General features: G+C 35.4%; 1 protein-coding gene across 2 annotated transcripts in view; it reads right to left on the reverse strand.

The window, feature by feature from the left end:
• Positions 1–457: 457 nt before the first annotated feature.
• The window catches only part of LOC125276508 (inositol polyphosphate-5-phosphatase A), a 182,039-nt gene continuing 159,790 nt past the window's right edge, over positions 458–22,706 (reverse strand). For both annotated transcript variants that reach the window (XM_048204033.1, XM_048204034.1), the window contains 5 exons: positions 17,712–17,785; positions 6,270–6,381; positions 3,796–3,864; positions 2,370–2,454; positions 458–2,254 (listed from right to left, as the gene is read on the reverse strand). In XM_048204033.1, the coding sequence (XP_048059990.1) occupies positions 2,374–2,454; positions 3,796–3,864; positions 6,270–6,381; positions 17,712–17,785 (336 nt within the window). In that variant the 3' untranslated portion in view covers positions 458–2,254; positions 2,370–2,373. The remainder of the gene's footprint in view (positions 2,255–2,369; positions 2,455–3,795; positions 3,865–6,269; positions 6,382–17,711; positions 17,786–22,706) is intronic.

Consider the following 22,706-nt stretch of genomic DNA (forward strand, 5'->3'; position numbering starts at 1 on the left):
GTGTGAATATATATATATATATATATATATATATATATATATATATATATATATATATATATATATATATATATATATACACACACATGCAAAAGGAAGACATATTCCCGAACCTTTTGTTTGTCACGTGACTTACGTAATTTCATCCTGAGACATCTTAAATCATTCCGCCATAACAAATGATTATATGTTCAATAATATATTCGTTTTTTATAAACAGTATGATGAACACACAATACTGAATAACATAATATTGTTAAAAAATATTAATGATGATGACGAGTAGCCTAATGATAAATAATGCGACTTCAAAACAATAAATATATACATTCAGGCACCATCATCTAATGGTGGAAAATGCATCTAAATGTCAAAGGCTTGTTTAGTGAATCTCAGGGGGTTACTGATGTGCTTGACTAATGACAAAGAGGCATTGATTCATTCATTCATTCATTCATTGAGTTCTAATGGTTTTATTGCTTTTGGAGGTCTTGCCATCCACGAGGTCTAATCGCTATCTGCTTAAAGAAAAGAGTGAATCCTATCACCTGACCTGCTGGAGAAAAAAACAGTTAACAAGCAGTTTTTCTAACCAAATCACTGTCAAGGCGACACAAAATCATTTCCACTGATATGAAGGATCAATCTAACGGATTCGCACAGTCTGTCGACTCTGTAGTGTAGTGAATTCAATCAGGAGGAGCACACGGCACCGATGCTGAGAACATACACAAGGAATGAAACAGAAACACTCACGCTTTACTTTACAGTGTTCGTGTAACTGTGTCATTTAAGTCAAATACTAAAACACGGACTTCATATGTGATTATGTTTGTAAAAACACACGGTTATTCATGTGTGATGGACATTGTAAAGTAAAGTGTAAAGAAATTTCTCCTGGTCCTTAACTTGAGTGTTTTTCCTGCATAATGCCATCAGAACTTAAACTCTACATTTGACTGAGTTCAATTCAATAGTTGGCACCACGGCACAATAATATAGTAACAAAAAAATCATACAAAAAAAAAAGAAATTGAAAAAAAAAAAAAAAAAATGATACAGCTATTTTTAAGATACCCAGGCCTATTAAAATATCACATTCAGAACCATAACATTATTACACAGAAATAAGTTAGAATAAGAACAGTACTGTAATAACCGAGCAAGACTGCTATTGAAACTATCTTATATACTTGCATGGTTTATGGCACTGCTTAAAAAAAAAAAAAAAAAAACTTTAAATTGGCTATATATATATATATATATATATATATATATATATATATATATATATATATATATATATATATATATATATATATATATATATATATCATATTGGCTGAAATGGCATATTCTGCTAATAATGATGTGGATTTCGTTGTTTGTTTATAACTATTCAAACATTTGAAACTTTACACTCAAAGCAGCCTTTCATATCAATATGTCAGCATAAGAGTTTTGGTACGAATTATAAATTATCTCTTTAAAAAGTACAGTATATAAAATGAGACTCGGCGGTTGTATGCGGCACGGCAGAGTGTTTCGACACAAGTCGGCAACAACAAATCAAAAAACAAAGATAAACAATAGTCCATGAAGAAAGAAAATCATACAAATGCTTAAACAGAATATACCTATCTATTCTAACACAGAGAAAGTCTCGAAATCTCCATCAAACAGCACTAAAAATCAGCACACCTCTATGTCATAATCCAATGTACAAATAAACCTAACAATAGAGAAATACAACAACATTTTTTGCATTGCACTTTTTAAAACATCTTACATACTGTATGGAAGTAGCTCGTAATATTATGTCGAGGCATATCTAAAAATTGCAAGTATGCTTTTTAAAATCTGTAGAGTATTTCTGATAGTCTATATTAGAGTTTTGGAAACAAGGCTGAGAGACGTCAGAGAAGAGCATCTGATGGAGTTTAAGTGGAAATGCAGCGCTGCATGACAGATGCATGCCGCATTAAGTGTGTGTGTGTGTGTGTGTGTGTGTGTGTGTGTCCATGCTCTCGACTCTTGAAGCATTCATGAACTCAATGTGTCGTTTCTATGGACATGATTGCATGCACTGCGACAAATGCGACTGGTCAGTCCTGCTGAAAAGTCTTTACAGGGTCCTCTGTTTGCGTGTGTGGCTGTGTGTGTGTGTGTGTGTGTGTGTGTCCATCCACCCGTGTCGAAGCTTCTCACAGGGCCGCTTTTCATGAAATCTTCTCCACCCTTTGGCACCACTTTCCTGGCCAACACACACATACAGATCATGAGAACTTCTGCACGTCTATCATGAGATATAACAAAGCTATATTCATAAAGATGATTAGAATAAAATAATAGTAAAAGAAAATATTTACCACATCACTGCACGACACAACACTTGTGCTTATTTGCATTAGGTTTACCTGCCCCTGTGCTTAACCGAAAGTACAAGTAGACCGGCTGCAGAAAAATACAGACAAACAAAGCAGAATTCAGCAAAGAATTTCATTCTGAACTTAAAGAGACTGAGATTCAACGGTCTGGGTTAAAACTCAAGCTCATCATTTCAACATGTGCGTTAGTTTGTAGAAACACAAGAGGATGAGCTGTTTTGGACATTAATAGTTTATTGACACACACACTTCTGTCTGAACTGTTCTTCGATGGGTGCTAAATTCACTGACATTTCTAGAACATCTGAATGTGATTTTGGCAGGTGTGTGTCTGTCTGGTCACACACACACACACACACACACACACACACACACACACACACACACACACACACACACACACACACACACACACACACACACACACACACACTTCTACTGTAATTATAATGACTACAGACTAACTATAATCAAAACTGTAAAATAATGCTTTGAAAATTTAGAAATAAAACAAAAAATAGTAGTAATACAACAAAAATAAATAATTATTTAGGAATATTTAAATATTTAATATTTAAAATCTAAAATAACTGTTTGAAATTGTATAAATGGTAAAATAAAAATCATAAAATAAAAAAATGAGGAATATTTAACTGAAGACATCATCTATCCTTAAAAAACTTAATTTTTTATTCTTTATAATTCAGCTTTATTCACACAATATAAAAACACTAATCAAAAGTGTTGTAGATAACTTAAATCTACAGTATTTTTGTTTTTCAGTGTGAAAATCTCCTAGTCACACTGGATATGTTCCACACATTCACACTTAGAATGTTCAGCCTTCAACTAACAGGGCTGGCATCATTTGCATACTGAATTCCGATTGGTATTCTTTAAGAATCTATTTGCATACTGGTTTTTGATTGGTCTTTCCTGTCTTTTATCTATGGCACCATCACAGGAGGAACAGAAGTGTGTGTTGATTCAGAAAATTCAATCTTGCTACAATGTGAAAATGGAAAAAATTTTAAACTCTCAGCAGCTTTAATGTGAAATAAAGAAAACTTACTGAAGGTTTTTACAGAGACACTGTCTAAATTTTAATTTACTGTGAAATCATTTTCCTGAATGTTTGGTGTGACTGATTCAGACCTAAACAAGCTGTTCTAGTTCAGTACAGATGAAATAACTTAATAATATTAAGCTTTTATATAAAAGCACTGACAGTAAATAATGACTACAGAACCCTTACATCACTAAAACGCTTATAATGACTAACACAAACCCTTAAAACCTTTAAAAGAACAGTTCATGTTTATCAATCATTTTAGGTCAGATCTAATCAGATCATCTAAACACACACACACACACACACAAACTAGTTGGAGAGGTTGGTTAGTTGTACCTTGTGGTCCCCCATACACACGTTGGGTCCGATGTTGTCATACGTTATTGATTTCTCCTCATTCTCTGGCTGCAAAACACACACACACAACATGATTAAAGACACAAAACGAATCCATGCAAAATACTATTACATTGTTAGACTTTAGTGCCAATAAATCAAAGTGCAAAAACTTCAGGAGCTTGAAAAGCAGCAAAAGCATTAATCATATTCATCCAAATTGAAAATAATGCTCTGAATCGACCGAGACAGAAATGTGATGTAGTGCACTTTAAAACACACGCACACAGATTGAGTTTTCTGAGCTGAACTAAACAGTCTTTGAAAACAGCATCACAAACTCACACGAATGCAGAAGAGAAACTCAAATGTGAATGAACTTCAATAACGCACCGGTCACAAAAACACACACAACCTGAAACTCCCGAGCGCGCGCGTGTGTGTCTTTGTGGCGTCCCGTGCCTCCCAAAGCCGTGATTCATTCATCAAACGTGGGCTTGATAATTTACAAAGGCAGCATAAAATTGTGGATTTTCGGCCTGCGTAATCTTTAGACAGATAAACAAATTACGGCTGGGGCCGGGGCCGTTCCTCTGCCTCCGCTTGACTGGGTATTCATTACCGCGGCCGCGCCGCCGCTGGACCTTTGCCGTGTTAGGGCTCGGCAAGCAGAAAATAACATGACGTAGAGCTAACAGAGCGCGTCATGATAGATGAGGCTGTTTACAGGCCCGTGTCTAAACAATCTGTGTTAGACAGAGCGCCGGCCGGGGCTCATCGCAAACGCTCGCGCTCACAGTTTGTCTGAGCTACTTGACGACTATTAAGAAAACAAACAGCGCTGAAGTGAGAGTCGGTGTATCTGAGAGGTCAGCGGCACCTTCATTAATGCTTGACCTGAAGGACGTCACGTCATTAGTGCTGTTTAAGTCGAGCATCAATACTGTTACTAGTGTCAAGTCAGCTTTAAACAATACAGACTGCTTTAAAGCAGCTTCACAATAATAAACAGAGTCGATGCAAACTTCAAATACGAGACTAATTCAAAGCAACTCAATTCAGTTCAAGTTTTGTTCTCTTTCGATAGTATCAGTGCAGTCAAATCAATATTACAAAATATGAAGTGTTTAAAGCAGTTGTCTTCTAATCTAAAAAAATAAAAATCAAGTTATTGCACTGATGGTTTCTTCTCTTTTTGTCCTCAGAAGCAAACCCTTCTGAAACCTCAAAATAAAGATCATTTATCACTACTAGTCACTTTATCATTACCTACCTTTTACTGTTCTCATTGCTTATCGTATCAGGTATTTTTTAAAATAAAAGTACAATGTAAAAACATGTATGTACACAATAATTAAATGATTAATTTAAATGTTAGTGCACAGTAGATAAAAAAAGTGAGCCAAAAATAATCAATAGATTAATCAATAAAAGATTCAATAAACAATCAGTCATCAAAGTAATTGTTTGTTTTACAGCCCTACATACAAGAAAATATTTATTTATTTATTTTTTCGGACAGACATGTACTTTGGCTCTTTTGACTGCCCATTTAGGCTTTCTCAAGCCAACATTTAAGTTTGTTTACGAACTTTAGCTTCTAGCTGTTTCTTAATATTCATACTGTGCATATGTGCATGCCACTTATTGTACTGTGTATTATTTTCTTTGCATTTTATTGTTTCTTATGCCCTTCTACCCCGTCTTTCTTGAGAGGAATGGACAAAATAAGAAATTCATTGTACTAAAGTACAGATGAAAATAAAGATCTTGAATCTTGGCTTGACACATTGGGTTTATCATGGAGAATGGAGCAGATGAACGTTTATGAAGCACAAAAACATCTATATGATTATATAAGCGGTCGTGCGATAATGTTTCCCGAGCTGCAATTTTAATGCTAGTAAGATTTCTACATCAAAAAAGGTCAATGTAGAAATACAAGTCCATTTTCCACCCTGATTTTTGCCCTTTGATTTAAACACTTTGTATAAGGGGCTTGTCTCCTTTAAGACTTGTGATATTTGCATATGAAATAAGCATAATTTATGTGGAACTGCGTGATTATGATTATGTGGAACTGTGGATTACAGTATTATATTTACATGCACTCCATCAAACACGTTCATTTTAATGTGTCGAGCTCATAAATGCAACAGTCAGGGTTTTGATCAGCGCTCACTGACTAGCTCATTAACCAACAAGTGTAAAAAACAAACAAACAAACAAAACTGAAAATCATCTTGTCCAGACACATTTGATGCAGATCAAGGTGAGGAAGTCATTTTGGCAGGTTAGTTTATGTAAAAGCTGTTTTTGGACTAATAAGGATGCTTTGAGTTCTGAAACGTTGCGTTTTTATATTACAATCACCTCTTGTATGTCAAAAGTTCAAGGTAAATATGACAGACACGAAATTAAGCTTTTAAATCTGTCCCAAAGGATTCAGGTGTTAACATTCGTGATCGTCTCACCTTTATGAGCAGGTCTTTGGCCGAGGCGGACATGAGGATTCGGTCACACCAGGCGGGACATCGAGTGTTCATGTACTGCTTTCCCTGACTGGAGTCCTCACTGTACGGATAACTGCAGGAAACAGACACATTGTTCACTTATATATTGCGCAGTACTCGATTGTGATCAGTGTCATTCTGTGTCTATAATGACTGAATTAATGCAGTGCGAATTGGGCAGAGCAGTAGCCAAAAGCCTTTTAAAACCCGGGACCAATCAGAGACAAGTTCAAGATGTGCCGTGCGCACCGTCTGACGGCTCACAGGGAGCAGATGGTACATGATACAGACACAATGGACATCAGATCAAGCCGTCCAGATAACAGTGTTATGATGTTCATGATGGAGTTCCTACATGAGATCAAAATCAGACCCTTCAGAGCATGAATGGCTGAAATGTGTGTCCTAATCATCTTGCAAAAACATCTTTAGTTCATGCTGCACATCATTTTTTTTTTAATTGAAAGCGCATTTTTTCTCATTTTAAAGACATTATTTTCATTGCAATTAAATGCATTTCCCTTTAAATTCTCATTACTACAATGCAGTAATGACACATTTATTTTTTTCAGCATACAATAAATTCAATTTAAGAAAATGTGTACGTTCATGCGTTTTTTTTAATGTATTTCAAATAATATAATTTAAATAATAAATTATTGCATAAATTCAGTACAACAAAAACTGGTGATGTATACTTTCAACAGTTTTTAAATGTACTTTAAAAATATAATTTAAATATATTATTTGAATAATAAATTATTTTCTTCACATTATGAGATTTTTTTTGGCAAAAAAAAAAAAATACTGTGATATACATTTTCAATTGTATTTTAAAATGTACTTTAAATAACAATTTATAGCATCAAATAAATTCAGTGCAACAAAAATTTGTGATGTATATTTTCCATTATGTTTTAAATGTGCTTTAAATAATATAACATTTAAACAATATAATATATATATTTTATATAATTTTCTTCAAAAAATTAGTTGTACATTTTCAATTCTGTTGTAAAATGTACTTTAAATAATATAATTTAATATATAAATATTATATTATTTTCTTCAAAATATGAGATTTTTTTGCAAAAATACTGTGATTTTTTTGCAAATTAAAATCAGTACAACAAAAACTACTGTGATGTATAATTTCAATTGTTTTAAAATGTACTTTAAATAATTAATAATATATTATTTAAATAACATTTTCTTCTCATTATGAGATGGTTTTGAATTACATTAATGATAGTTGGGTAGAAAATGTGTGTCACGAGAATAATGCAAAAAATTTTAGACTCAACTTTATGCAAAATGCAATTTATTTTTATCTCGTTTAACACTGAGGTGAAATAAGACATGAATGTTTTGAATCTGAGCAAAGAAGTGCATGTGTTCATGAAGCAAACACACGGTGCCGAGAGAGCGGCTGCTAGGACACACACAGGCACTCGCTTTGGTCAATTGGCCATGAAAGCAGCTCATCACACGGTTGCCGAGACGGACGATCCGCTCATTTAGTGGAATCAGCTAGTCAAACACCGCAGTGGTCAACAACGCCATCAGCATCAGCCGCTTCTGCGCAAAACTGACCGTCACCATGACGACCGAAGGGTCAAGGGTCTAACCGAGGTGGTTAGTGGGGGTTAAAGAGGGAGGGGTGCTAGTTAGCCCACATCCGGCTAACACACAGGCCCCCGACCGTGTGGCCAAACAAGACCCGGCGAGGGGGCTTTGCAGAACGCCTGAGCGCAATTAGCATTGATGGCACTTTAAGCATGTGGAAATGAAGGGCAGTTTTGGTATGCTAAAGAGCCGCTGGAGAGATGATTCTGAGGATGAAAGACAGAGTGAGTGAATGATAGCAGAGGATAGAGAGAGTGGAGAGCTGGATAATGAGGGATAGAGATGCAGAGTGTGGGAATTAAGGGGCGGGAGAGGCTCTTCAAAGACACCAGCTTTCTTCAGGGTGGCCCACACAAACCCTACAGGAAGTTTTACATGTGCTCCTTCAGCTGGATTAAGCAGATCTGGACCGGGAAGATCTTTGAAACTGATCCGTGATGCTTGACAGCAGGAGGAGGTGTCTGTATCATCAGGACAAACACTGACAGGCTGCGGTTATTTCATCAAAAATATACTAAAAACCAGAGATATTATTATAATGTAAAACAGCTGTTTTCTATGTGAATATATAGTAAACTGCAATTTATTCCAGTGATCAAATCTGTATTTTCAGCATCATTACTCCAGTCTTCAGTGTCACATGATCCTTCAGAAATCATTCTAATATGCTGATTTGCTGCTCAAGAAACATTTCTGATTATTATCGATGTTGAAAACAGTTGTGCTGCTTCAGATTTTTGTGGAAACCGTCATGCATTTTATTTTTCAGGGTTATTTGATGAATATAAAGTTCAAAAGAACAGAATTTATTCAAAATAGAATCTTTTGTAACATTATAAATGTCTTTACTGTCACTTTTGATCAGTTTAATGAATCCTTGATGAATAAAACTATTCATTTTTACTTTTTTGAATCTTACTTAGCCCAAACTTTTGAACGGAAGTGTACACACACACACACGCTCACACACTCACGCACGCTCACGTACAGTCTAACACTCAAACTCAAGCTCACACACACACACACTCAACACACACGCTTAACACACACTCACGTACAGTCTAACACACACAAACACAAGCTCACACACGCTCTCACACACTCAAACACTCACACACACACACACACTCACACACACTCAGGTTTGATTTTGTGAATTGTGGGGACATTTCATAGGCGTAATGGTTTTTATACTGTACAAACTGTATTTTCTATAGCCCTACACTACCCCTACTCCTAAACCTACCCGTCACAGGAAACTGTGCACACTTTTACTTTCTCACAAAAACTCATTCTTTATGATTTATAAGCCTTTTGAAAAATGGGGACATGGAGTAATGTCCTCATGAGTCACCCTCTCCTTGTAATACCTGTCATTATACAAATTTGTGTCCTGATATGTCACAAACACACACACACACACACACACACACACACACACACACACACAAACACACACACTCTCTCTCACACAAACACAATCACACAGACTCACACGCATACACACTCACACACACTCTAATGCAACAGCAAACAGCGTCGCGGAGCCGCAGGGCAGGTGATTAATGCTGTCGATTAGCCGCGCACAAACGTATCTGGCAGAGTAAACGCTGCCGCTGGGTGTGTGAACCGGAGACCGTCAGACACTATCACACTCGTGCCAAGACTAATTACACTAATTAATGGGGCCACACTGATAAACTCAACAATTGCCCACCTGTGTGTGTTACAGTGAGTGAGCGACTCAATGAGATTCTCACACCAGTTTAACCATTCTACTAATACTAGCCGTTAACAAAGTTAAAAAGAGGTTTGATTCAGATGTTAAAGGATCATCATTCACTCGCCCTCATGCTGTTTTAAACCTGTATGAGTTTCTTGTGTCAAACTGTAAAGGACATACACATAAATCCAACTTTTTATTTTAATTAAACAAAAATGATTTTTAATAGTTCAAGTTTTACACCGATGAATGAAGTCAGTCAGTCAAACAGGTTTGAACGACATGAGGGCAGGTAAATGATGACAGAATGATCATTTTCGGGTGAACTGTCCCTTTAAGTGCTTGTCTCGGTCACGTGACCCTGTCCGAGCGCCACTGTGGCCGGTTATCTTGTTCTGCACAATGACAAATAAGTGACAAGCCAAACACTGATTCATTGAGACGCCTGGTTTAATGAGGGCCGTATAAACTGTGAACACAAAGAGACTGAAGGGACGGGAAACACCGATAAGAGATACGCTATTAATGACAGGGCAGAGGTCACATGACTATTACAGCACAGAATCATGGGGTTGGACAGAACTGGAGCTGTCAATCAAATGTAGAGTTACAGAGAGGTGTCTCTGTGTGTGTGTGTGTGTGTGTGTGTTAGGCAAGAGGAAAAAGGCAATTTCCTCAAATGATGAACTATAATCAAATCTCTTTATGATTTAAGATTGTCTTTACATTAGATTACAGCACACAGTAAATGAGATCATGACTCACACAGCAACTTTTCCACTTGTGGTTTTCTCACAATGATGAGTTTGTCTGGTAAAAATCCTCATTTTAACCATGAAAAGCCACAATGTTCATCAGTCAACCTGCTGAAACGATGACACACACACACTCCCTCTCAGAAACACAATAAACACAGATGCATGTGTGTTTATTAAGTGTCTTAATGAAAGATGTCACTTCAGTGCTAAACGGCCTCACATTCAGAGTCTCAACAATGTCACTTCACTGTCAATGAGTGTTTTTATTCATCAGTATGAACGCATCAGAAACACAAGGCCTTCTTCACCTCACACGGGTGACGTCGTACGGTTTCCTGACATGAAGACGGTCACAATTATTCATTGTGAATCTGCAAAATGAACATCGCATGAGAGATGCGTACAGTGCACCTTTAAAATACAAGAACAGCTACATTCTGCATAATACTGCATGAGAATTTAATAACATTAGACATATTTCTGTATGCATTGGCATTTAAATGTCAAGTAACAATGGACAATTGAACAATTGGAGCAGATTTAAATGTTTATTATATTTCAGATACATTATAGCAGCTATTTTGTGTATTTTGAAAATATTTCTAAAAGAATCCAAAGCAGTACAATGTGTTTTAATATACTTTTTTTTTTCTTTTTTTTTTTCAGGATGCATTGGCATTTAAATATCAGGTAACAGTATTTGGAATAGATTTAAATTTTAATATAATTTTTTTTTCTTAGTAATTTCTGGATGCATTGGCATTTAAATATCAGGCAACAATATCTGGAATACATTTAAATTTTAATATAAAAATGACATTTTGTTTGTTAGAAATTTCAGGATGCATTGGTATTTAAATATCAGGTAATAATATTTGAAATATATTTAAATTTTAATATAAAAATTACATGTTTGTTAGAAATTTCTGTATGCATTGACATTTAAATATCAGGTAACAATATTTGAAAAATATTTAAATTTTAATATAAAATTACATTTTTTAGAAATTTCTGGATGCATTATATCAGGTAACAATATTTGGAATAGTTTTACATATTAATATAATTTTTTTGTACAATATTTGGAAAATATATTAATTTTAATATGAAACTAACATTTTCAGGATGCACTGGCATTTATATATCAGGTAATAATATTTGGAATAAATTTAAATTTTAATGTAAAAATTACATTTTTTCTAATAAATTTCTGTATGCATTGGCATTTAAATATCAGGTAACAATATTTGGAATAGATTTACATATTGATATAAAAATTACATTTTTTTCTTAAAAGTTTCTGTATGAATTGACATTTAAATGTCAGGTAAAAATATTTGGAATAGATTTTTTACATATATTTTTAAAGAGTTATACAAATGTGTCCAATAAGACAAAGATCAATATCTAGCTGATGAGATACAATTATTATTATTAATAATTCAAAAAGTATATTTACTATAGGAATTTCAATAAATTTTAATATAAAACATTTATAATATAATAATATAATAACTTTTATATAGACAATAATTAACTTTATTTTATTTTTATAAATGTGAGAAATCTGAGTAAATGACATTTCAGACACAATATGGGAGCTATTTTGTGCATTTCTGCAGTAAACACTTCCAAAGGAAGGCCGAGGCAGAACAATCAGAGAGAAAATATCAGCGCTCGTGTTCAATCAGTTTTGCGGACCGGAACTAACGTCTGTATAATAATGTCATACAAGACACAGCGCTGTCACGGAAATTAATAGAAATGAGCTGTTTACACAAAAAAAAAAGAAGGAAATTAATCATTTATAAAGTACGCTAGTTTCATCTGAGTGGAGTAAACAACGAATCCATTCCAAAAAGTACCATGGTAAAATGATAGCAAAAGTTCTTTGGTTTAGTGTTTTCAGCTTTGAGCTTTAGCCGCTGTGTTCGAGAGACTCGCGGGTCTCCACATCCTCACCAAACGGTGAAGAATAACTGTACATCACCTCCGACCCTTCACACACTCACCTCACGACCCGCAATCTCACCCGTCTAGACTCCACAAACACTCACACACGGACCCGGAGCCACGCCGCTCCGGCCGGACATATTTCTAGCCATCAGAGGAGCGATGGAGCAGGTCACCGCCGATCGCTTCTCTTCCCAGTAACCCGGTTAGTGAAACAAATAGCATGATCTTCCTGCACTCTCTCATCATCCTGGGAATTCCCACAGGCCGACTGCACTACTCAATTTCTGCATTGATTTTACACAGAAAGTCTTACAATAAAATCATACAGCAGTGGAGCTAATGCACTGCCATTAAATCAATCACTATTCATCAATGAGGGAAACATCTCCGTCTGAACGAGAACATTCAGGGCCAAATGTACAGACACTCCTGCTATATGTTCATTCAGGCTGGTAGAATATAATAATGTACATTAATGAGTTCTGAGAGTGTTATAATGTTACAAAAGATTCTATTTCAAATAAATGCTTTTCTTTTGAACATTCTATTCATCAAAGAATCATGAAAAATGAAATGTATGATGGTTTCCACAAAAATCTGAAGCAGCACAACTGTTTTCAACATTGATAATATTCAGAAATGCTTCTTGAGCATCAAATCATCATATTAGAATGATTTCTGAAGGATCATGTGACACTGAAGACTGGAGTAATGATGCTGAAAATTCAGCTTTGATCACAGGAATAAATTACAGTTTACTATATATTCACATAGAAAACAGTTATTTTAAATTGGAATAATATTTCACAATTTTTACTGTATTTTTGTTCAAATAAATGCAGCCTTGGTGAGCAGAAGAGACTTCATTCAAAAACATTTAAAAAAATCTTACCGACCCCAAACATTTAAATGGAAGTGTACTGAATGACTACCATATTCATATAGCATGATTTTTATTTTCATGATGTACCTCCAAAGTACAATTTTCCATGACTTTTCCAGCCATTCATAAATTACTGGATAAGAAATAATTATATACAAATCTTGTTATAAAGATTACACAGTAAGAATAACTAGAAACATTTAATACTCACCCATATTATTAAAGGGGACCAATTATGCCCCTTTTCACAAGATGTAATATAAGTCTCTGGTGTCTCCAGAATGTGTCTGTGAAGTTTCAGCTCAAAATACCGCACAGATCATTTATTATAGCTTGTCAAATTTGCCCCTATTTGGATGTGAGCAAAAGCACTCCGTTTTTGTGTGTGTCCCTTTAAATGCAAATGAGCTGCTGCTCCCGGCCCACTTTCCAGAAGAGGGCGGAGCTTTAACAGCTCAACAACAACAAAGCTGGAGAATCTCACGCAGCCAAAATGAGGATTGTGAGTAACGGTGTTCAGCCTTACATTGTTCAAACCGGAGTCGACACTGATGGAGAGACTCAGAAGAAGTTACAACTTTTAGAATGAAACGGGACGTTTCTGAATGGTTAGTGGATAAATTTATGTAGTTGCTGTGGAGTTGATTCAACTCATCCACTAGCATGTGTCGTCATGTTAATCTTTTGTGCAAATCCAGCACTGAATTTATAAAGCAGTCCGGCGTAAAATGACAGCATGGTAACACTACTCTACTACAACAACTCTTCCTCTTCTCTAAAGCAGCCCAACATGGCCTAAAAAGAGTTCAGTGTCATCTGTGCAGCCAACGACAGAACAGTTAGCATGCTTTGCTCAAACTTTTCCCATGGCATTAAAACTGGTACATCGTTGACGTTTGTGGAAAAAAAATGGTGCCGTGGGTGGAAACATGCAGATTAAGGGGCGGTGATATTATAATCCCCTTCCTTCGACACTTGGGGCTGCGAAATCTGAGCGGATCGTTTTTTCACATGCTTGCAGAGAAAGGCTTACCAAAACAAAGTTACTGGGTTGTCCTTTTTCACGTTTTCTGGGTTGGTAGATGGACATATCATGATGCACATCATGATACGTCCCCTTTAAACTTTTATTCATTTCTATGATTTTCCATGTCAGTTTCACAATTCCCGATGTTTGCCCATGACTGTAGAGCACTACACTACCATAGTCCAAATAACCAGGCTACTAGAGTTTTTGTTAGTGATGTGTTTATGATTTTCAGTGTGTTTCTGGGTTGATTGTCGCAGTCGGCACGACTCCAGCTCCAGAAGTTGGCGGGAGACGATCAAATTCCACACATCCCTGTGTGAGCGCTGGACGTGTGAAGGGTCGCGCTCAAACACACGGCTCCACAGCGCCTTTCATGTGCTTTTACAACATGTTGCACATTCTCAAACACACGGAGCATCAGCGACTAGAGGTTAAAACATGTGTCGTCCTGCTCTGAAGCGCCAAAACACCCCAGACCAACTCAACTACCGTGCTTTTCTGGACATGTTGCATGGTAAATAAACATGGGAATCATTTAGTACAATGGTATTTATTAGTGATGCACACTGTTGTAGGGTATTTTGGTATTATCATTTTAAAAGATTTTTTTTTTTTTTTAAGAAATTTATACTTATATTCATCACAGATGCATTAAATTGATCAAAAGTGACATTAAAGACATTTATATTGTTACAAAAGATTCTATTTCAAATAAATACTGTTCTTTTGAACTTTCTATTCATCAAAGAATCCTGAAAAATAAAATGTATCACAGTTTCCACAAAAATACGACTGTTTTCAACAGTCAAATCTGACCAATTATGTAAATTTTATCATGAAATTCAAGCTTCTTTACTACTAGTTATAGCACAAATGAATCATTTCATATTCAATTTTTATTTAACTTGTTGTTTTCATGATTTAATTTATGAACCAATGAATCTGTCATGAAATCAAGTTATGACAGCTGGCATTTAAATGTTTATATTTCAACAACGAATTGGAGCAGAAACAATTATATCATTAAAAAGTTGCCTTATATGCAATATAAATGTTTATATGTTATTTGAGTGTTTATTATTAAATCAATTTGATGAATTAATTGCTTATTACATAAACTTTTGGTTTTGGTTTGAAGCTAAATGGTGTTTCACTGAAAAAATGATCACTAGTATTAGTATCAGAGTGCTGGAACAGTAACTGATCACATGTATATCTTGAATGCAATGCAAGTCACTTAGAATGAAAGCGTCTGCCAAATGCATGAATGTAAATGTGAATGCATTAGCGTCTGATACCATGGCAATCTTTTATAAAGGTGTGCATGCATACAAACACACATGCAGCTCTAAATGTGATTGATAAATCACTGAACTTAAAGGTTGTGATATTCTGCAGCCTGTGTAATGATATCAGCACAAGAACAGATCAGTGATGAAGATGCAGCAGCTAATGTGAGTGAGATCCTGCACTCAATATGAAGAATGAACTGTGTGTGTGTGTGTGTGTGTGTGACCTCGACGGCCTCTTATATAAGCGCACAGATGGCAAGGCGTGTTTCTGTGTGACAAAGAACAATCGCTGTTTCTTGATTACTCAAGAGGCGTATCTGACAGCGTGCGCGTGTGTGTAAGTTCACTCATCTCTATTCATTATAATGCGTCCTGAAACAGATACAGCATGCATCCAATCAAGTTTAATGCACTCATTAGCGGCTTTAGATTTTGAAGAGCGCGTGGACTTCCTGTGACGTCCGTTCCACAGTTTCATCGTACGGCCAAGACAAATGCAAACACTGTGAACCCTCCATAAATCCACCTGTCCCTTATGTAAAGCCATGTAAATGAACACACGCTCTCCTCACAGTCGCAGCGGCACTTCATCAAGTAATTATTGTTTGATTACAGCGCTTCATTATCTGCTCTGATCGAGTCAGCGCTGACGCCAAAGGTCGAGCATCATTAGTTCGTCCGCGCTAAACATAAGAGCGCGCTGTGCTTCGCGTCGCACACCCGGCGCTCTGAAAGGGCTAATTGTAAATTCATTTGTTTGAGGATGATCCACTATGGCTTTAGAATATTAAGGCAGGAGAGAAGGGTCAAACTGTCTCTGGAGGAGCAGACGTCTGTGACTCTACACGGATCTGAAGGCTGATATCATCACCGATAAAGTGACAATGTGATTATATTGTCTTGCATGTGGTTTACAAATCTGGAGCGTTTCTGTCAGCGTTACAATATGAGTAAAAAACATGAATATGAGTATGAATTAGTACAAAACAGCACTACTTAACCCGAGCTGGATAAGAGGTTCAGGTTTGTAATTAATGAATTATTACTATCAGTGTAATGATAACTATTATTATTATTAAAATACAATCATTATTATTAAATACTTTATACATTTAATATACAGTATTATTAAATATTATTATTATGTTTATACATATATATATATATATATATATATATATATATATATATATATATATATATAAAATGTCACTAATAATGTATTATTATTATTATTATTGAGAATACAATCGTTATTAAAAACTTTATACACTCAACAATATATTTATAAACTATATTAATAAAATTTAAATTATTATAATATTGATATCAGCATCTTCACTATTATAAACTTTATAAATAAAATACATGTCTAAATGTTATAAATTAAAATAATAAATATTATTAGTATCATTAACTTTATAAATCAATATATTTATCAACTTTATAAATTATTATTATTATTATGAATGTATTACTCTACAAATAAAATACATTATAAATGTTATAAATTAAAATAATATTAATAATATTAACTTTATAAATATTATATTAAATAACTGAATATTATTATATTCATTGATATTCTAAAATATTATTATTATTATTATTTAAAATTATATTATTATAAAATGTTTGATAAAATATCAGCTTCAAAAATCAATATATTTGTCAACTTTATAAATTATTATTATTTATTATTAGTGTATTAAACTCTACAAATAAAATACATTATAAATGTTATAAATTAAAATAATATTAATAATTATTATTTACTTTATAAATTATTATATTCGTCAATATTCTAATGTATACATTTTATATATTTATAATCATGATAAATTAAAAATAATAAATTCTATTATTATTAATATTATAAACTTTATACATTAAATAATATATCTAAAAACTTTATACATTATTATTATTATTATTATTATTATTATTATTATATACACTCATAATAACCACCATTTACACAAACAAAATCTGAGAGAATCAGTGCATGTGGCTCATGAAAGTGGACATCAACACGGTCTCAAAACTTGATGGTTCTGGTCCGGTCAAACTTTGTTCATCATGCGTGTGCTAAACGTGTGCTGACTGTACTTCAGTCATACTGTAAGTGCTCGTACCTCGGAGGAAACGAGATGTCCAGCTCATGCAGACGGTCCTTAAACACAGCCAGCTCTTTGTCAAACTCTAAAAGCTGAAGACAAACAGACAAAAAGAGAAAGACAGTCAATGCATGTATAATATATAATTTATACAAGATAGAGAGCAGAGTTTTCATCTTTTAAATTGACATCTAAACCATGAACTCATTAACATATGCCCACCCACATTTACATATCAACACAGATTCAGTATTCAGCAACTTTCTGTCCTGATGAACACACACAAGGCCAATAACAACACAGGTCATTTGCATATATAAAACAATTCAATTAAACCACACAAGTGCAGCATTTGATCTCTATAAGAAAAACTCTGTTGTGAAGCAAAGCAAGACCGTGTGTGTGTGTGTTGCATGTACACGTATGACAGCTTCCGTGTCGTGCGCCGTGTGTGTTCATCAATCATTTCCCAGCTGTCCTCTCTGTCTGAGACACCGAGACTCTAAAGTCATTAATCAAACGTTGCAGAATAATTAGCCTGGGTGTGTACACATTAATTATGAGAAGAATAATCAACAGGTGTACATGACACCTTCACTGTGTGTGTGTGCTTGTTGTGTGTGTATGTGACAGACAACTATCAGCACTAACTAATTAACAGTCACACAAACACAAACACTGCACACATCGATGGGAGTTTATTAGTGCTTCATTAATGGATTGAAAACACCATCTGATTAATCTGGCCTCATATTCCTGTGACTCTGTGCATAAAACTGCCTCCAGAAGAGTTTAATGTGACAATGTAAGAGTTTAATGTGTTTAATGTAACAACTTCCTTTTGCTCACGTTCTCAAAGATAAAAACTGATTTATACAGTTTTAGAGTTAGTCAGAAGTTATTATAATTCGCTTTAACACACCTTTGACATGCTTGTTTAGATAAACGTGTGTGTGCGCGCGCGTGTGTGTGTGTGTGTGTGTGTGTGTGTACGTGTGCGTGTGTGTGTGTGTGTGTGTCATTATTTGAGCGTGCAGTGAGGTGTTCAGCAGTGCCTGCAGTTCAGGAGGGCATATGAACAACATTCATCACTTTACACACACAAACACACGTTATACTTCCAGTGTCACATATAAATATTTTACACCCACACATTTTATACCACACATGCATTTACAACAGCTATGGAGCAAGGTATATTTTATTTTAAGATATTTCATAATTTAAAATGCATTCGATATACAAGATTTATTATTAATTCTATTAAACTGACTGTTCACCATGAGTGTGAAACACAAAAGATCTTAATTTAGTGTATACAGTGAAAGTCAGTGGGGTCCAATGTTATTTGGTTCCCAACTTCTTTAAAATATCTTTTTTTGTGTGTTCCTCAGCAGAAAGAAATTTATATAGGTAAACAATGAAAAATTATGACAGAATTTACATTTCTGTCAGGACCACTATCATCAAATATGACTGATAATTGCATGGAGTTTGTATTGGCGGTGGTTCTGTTCTGGGCAAGAACTCCCTGTGCATCCATGCAGCCTAGCATGGATAAGAAAAGGGAGAGCAGCAATAACCCCCCTTAGGGTAAACAGAACAGAACCAATATCAGATATAATTGTCAATAATTTAACATGTAGACATATTTCAAGAATTAGTTTGATTCAGGGGAATCATAAGGCCAACCCTGACTGAAGAGAGGAGGAGCTGGGGATGGAGGAGGGTAATTAGCTCCTGAGAAATGCGATAGCAACTGATAATACTGAAGGAGCTTATATATGGATGCTGTGATAGGTGTCGTATTCCTATAGGTAGATGTGAGTCACCTGGGAGTCAGCTGATGCGAGCTTGACTGAGGCGATCTGCCAGAACTGACGCTAACGCTGGATTTTTGGGTGAACTATCCCTATAATAATTATGAGCCTCTACTGTAAGTTGCTTTGGATAAAAGCACCTGCTAAATGCATAAAAGAGGAACAAATGTATATATATATTATATGATATATTAGAGGATATATTAAATTGTTTAAAAATATTTATAAATCATGGTAGTGATTTTATACATATAATTCTTTATACAGTAATCACCTTTGCAGGAAAATATGCTTAAATGTATATTCTACAGCAGTTTAAAAAGAGCAAGTCAAAGTCTTTATACTACTATGACACGTACTGAATGTGTTGATGTGCATGTGATGTTCTGAATGTGATGTTGTGCATATTGTTGTTGTGAATGTGCATGTGATGATGTGCTTGTAATGTTGTACATGTGATGATGTGCATGTGATAATGTGCATGTGATGTTGATGTGCATGTGATGATGTGCTTGTAATGTTGTACATGTGATAATGTGCATGTGATAATGTGCATGTGATGTTGATGTGCATGTGATGATGTGCTTGTAATGTTGTACATGTGATAATGTGCATGTGATGATGTGCATGTGATGTTGATGTGCATGTGATGATGTGCTTGTAATGTTGTACATGTGATGATGTGCATGTGATGATGTGCATGTGATGTTGATGTGCATGTGATGATGTGCTTGTAATGTTGTACATGTGATAATGTGCATGTGATGTTGATGTGCATGTGTTGATGTGCATGTGATGATGTGCATGTGATGTTGATGTGCATGTGTTGATGTGCATGTGTTGATGTGCATGTGATGATGTGCTTGTAATGTTGTACATGTGATGATGTGCATGTGATGTTGATGTGCATGTGTTGATGTGCATGTGATGATGTGCTTGTAATGTTGTACATGTGATGATGTGCATGTGATAATGTGCATGTGATGTTGATGTGCATGTGATGATGTGCTTGTAATGTTGTACATGTGATAATGTGCATGTGATAATGTGCATGTGATGTTGATGTGCATGTGATGATGTGCTGGTAATGTTGTACATGTGATAATGTGCATGTGATGATGTGCATGTGATGTCGATGTGCATGTGATGATGTGCATGTGATAATGTGCATGTGATGTTGATGTGCATGTGATGATGTGCTTGTAATGTTGTACATGTGATAATGTGCATGTGATGATGTGCATCTGGTGATATGCATGTGCTGATGTGAAAGTTGATGTGCATGTGATGTTCTGAATGTGATGTGCATATTGTTGTTGTGAATGTGCATGTGATGATGTGCTTGTAATGTTGTACATGTGATGATGTGCATGTGATAATGTGCATGTGATGTTGATGTGCATGTGATGATGTGCTTGTAATGTTGTACATGTGATGATGTGCATGTGATAATGTGCATGTGATGTTGATGTGCTTGTAATGTTGTACATGTGATAATGTGCATGTGATGATGTTGTGCATGTGATGTTGATGTGCATCTGGTGATATGCATGTGCTGATGTGAATGTTGATGTGCATGTGATGTTCTGAATGTGATGTGCATATTGTTGTTGTGAATGTGCATGTGATGATGTGCTTGTAATGTTGTACATGTGATGATGTGCATGTGATAATGTGCATGTGATGTTGATGTGCATGTGATGATGTGCTTGTAATGTTGTACATGTGATAATGTGCATGTGATGATGTTGTGCATGTGATGTTGATGTGCATCTGGTGATATGCATGTGCTGATGTGAATGTTGATGTGCATGTGATGTTCTGAATGTGATGTTGTGCATATTGTTGTTGTGAATGTGCATGTGATGATGTGCTTGTAATGTTGTACATGTGATGATGTGCATGTGATAATGTGCATGTGATGTTGATGTGCTTGTAATGTTGTACATGTGATAATGTGCATGTGATGATGTTGTGCATGTGATGTTGATGTGCATCTGGTGATATGCATGTGCTGATGTGAATGTTGATGTGCATGTGATGTTCTGAATGTGATGTGCATATTGTTGTTGTGAATGTGCATGTGATGATGTGCTTGTAATGTTGTACATGTGATGATGTGCATGTGATAATGTGCATGTGCATGTGATGATGTTGTGCATGTGATGTTGATGTGCATCTGGTGATATGCATGTGCTGATGTGAATGTTGATGTGCATGTGATGTTCTGAATGTGATGTGCATATTGTTGTTGTGAATGTGCATGTGATGATGTGCTTGTAATGTTGTACATGTGATGATGTGCATGTGATAATGTGCATGTGATGTTGATGTGCATGTGATGATGTGCTTGTAATGTTGTACATGTGATAATGTGCATGTGATGATGTTGTGCATGTGATGTTGATGTGCATCTGGTGATATGCATGTGCTGATGTGAATGTTGATGTGCATGTGATGTTCTGAATGTGATGTTGTGCATATTGTTGTTGTGAATGTGCATGTGATGATGTGCTTGTAATGTTGTACATGTGATGATGTGCATGTGATAATGTGCATGTGATGATGTTGTGCATGTGATGTTGATGTGCATGTGGTGATGTGCATGTGCTGATGTAAATATGTTGCTGTTGTACATGTGATGATGTGCATGTGATGATGTTGTGCTTGTAATGTTGTTGTACATGTGATGATGTGCATGTGTTGATGCGCATGTGATAATGTGAATGTTGATGTGCATGTTTTGATGTGAATGTGCTGATGTAAATATGTTGCTGTTGTACATGTGTTGATGTGTATGTGTTGATGTGCATGTGATGATGTGCATGTGATGATGTTTGTGCTTGTAATGTTGTTGTACATGTGATGATGTGCATGTGATGTGCATGTGATGATGTGCTTGTGATGATGTGTTTGTGGTTATGTGCTTGTAATGTTGTTGTACATGTGATGATGTGCATGTGTTGATGTGCTTGTGATGATGTGTTTGTGGTTATGTGCTTGTTATGTGCTTGTAATGTTGTTGTACATGTGATGATGTGCATGTGATGATGTGCATGTGATGATGTGCTTGTAATGTTGTTGTGCATGTGTTGATGTGCTTGTGATGTGCATGTGATGATGTGTTGATGTGCATGTGTTGATGTGAATGTGCTGATGTAAATATGTTGCTGTTGTACATGTGACGATGTGC

The sequence above is a fragment of the Megalobrama amblycephala genome, linkage group LG10, assembly GCF_018812025.1.
Source record: "Megalobrama amblycephala isolate DHTTF-2021 linkage group LG10, ASM1881202v1, whole genome shotgun sequence".
NCBI lineage: Eukaryota > Metazoa > Chordata > Actinopteri > Cypriniformes > Xenocyprididae > Megalobrama > Megalobrama amblycephala.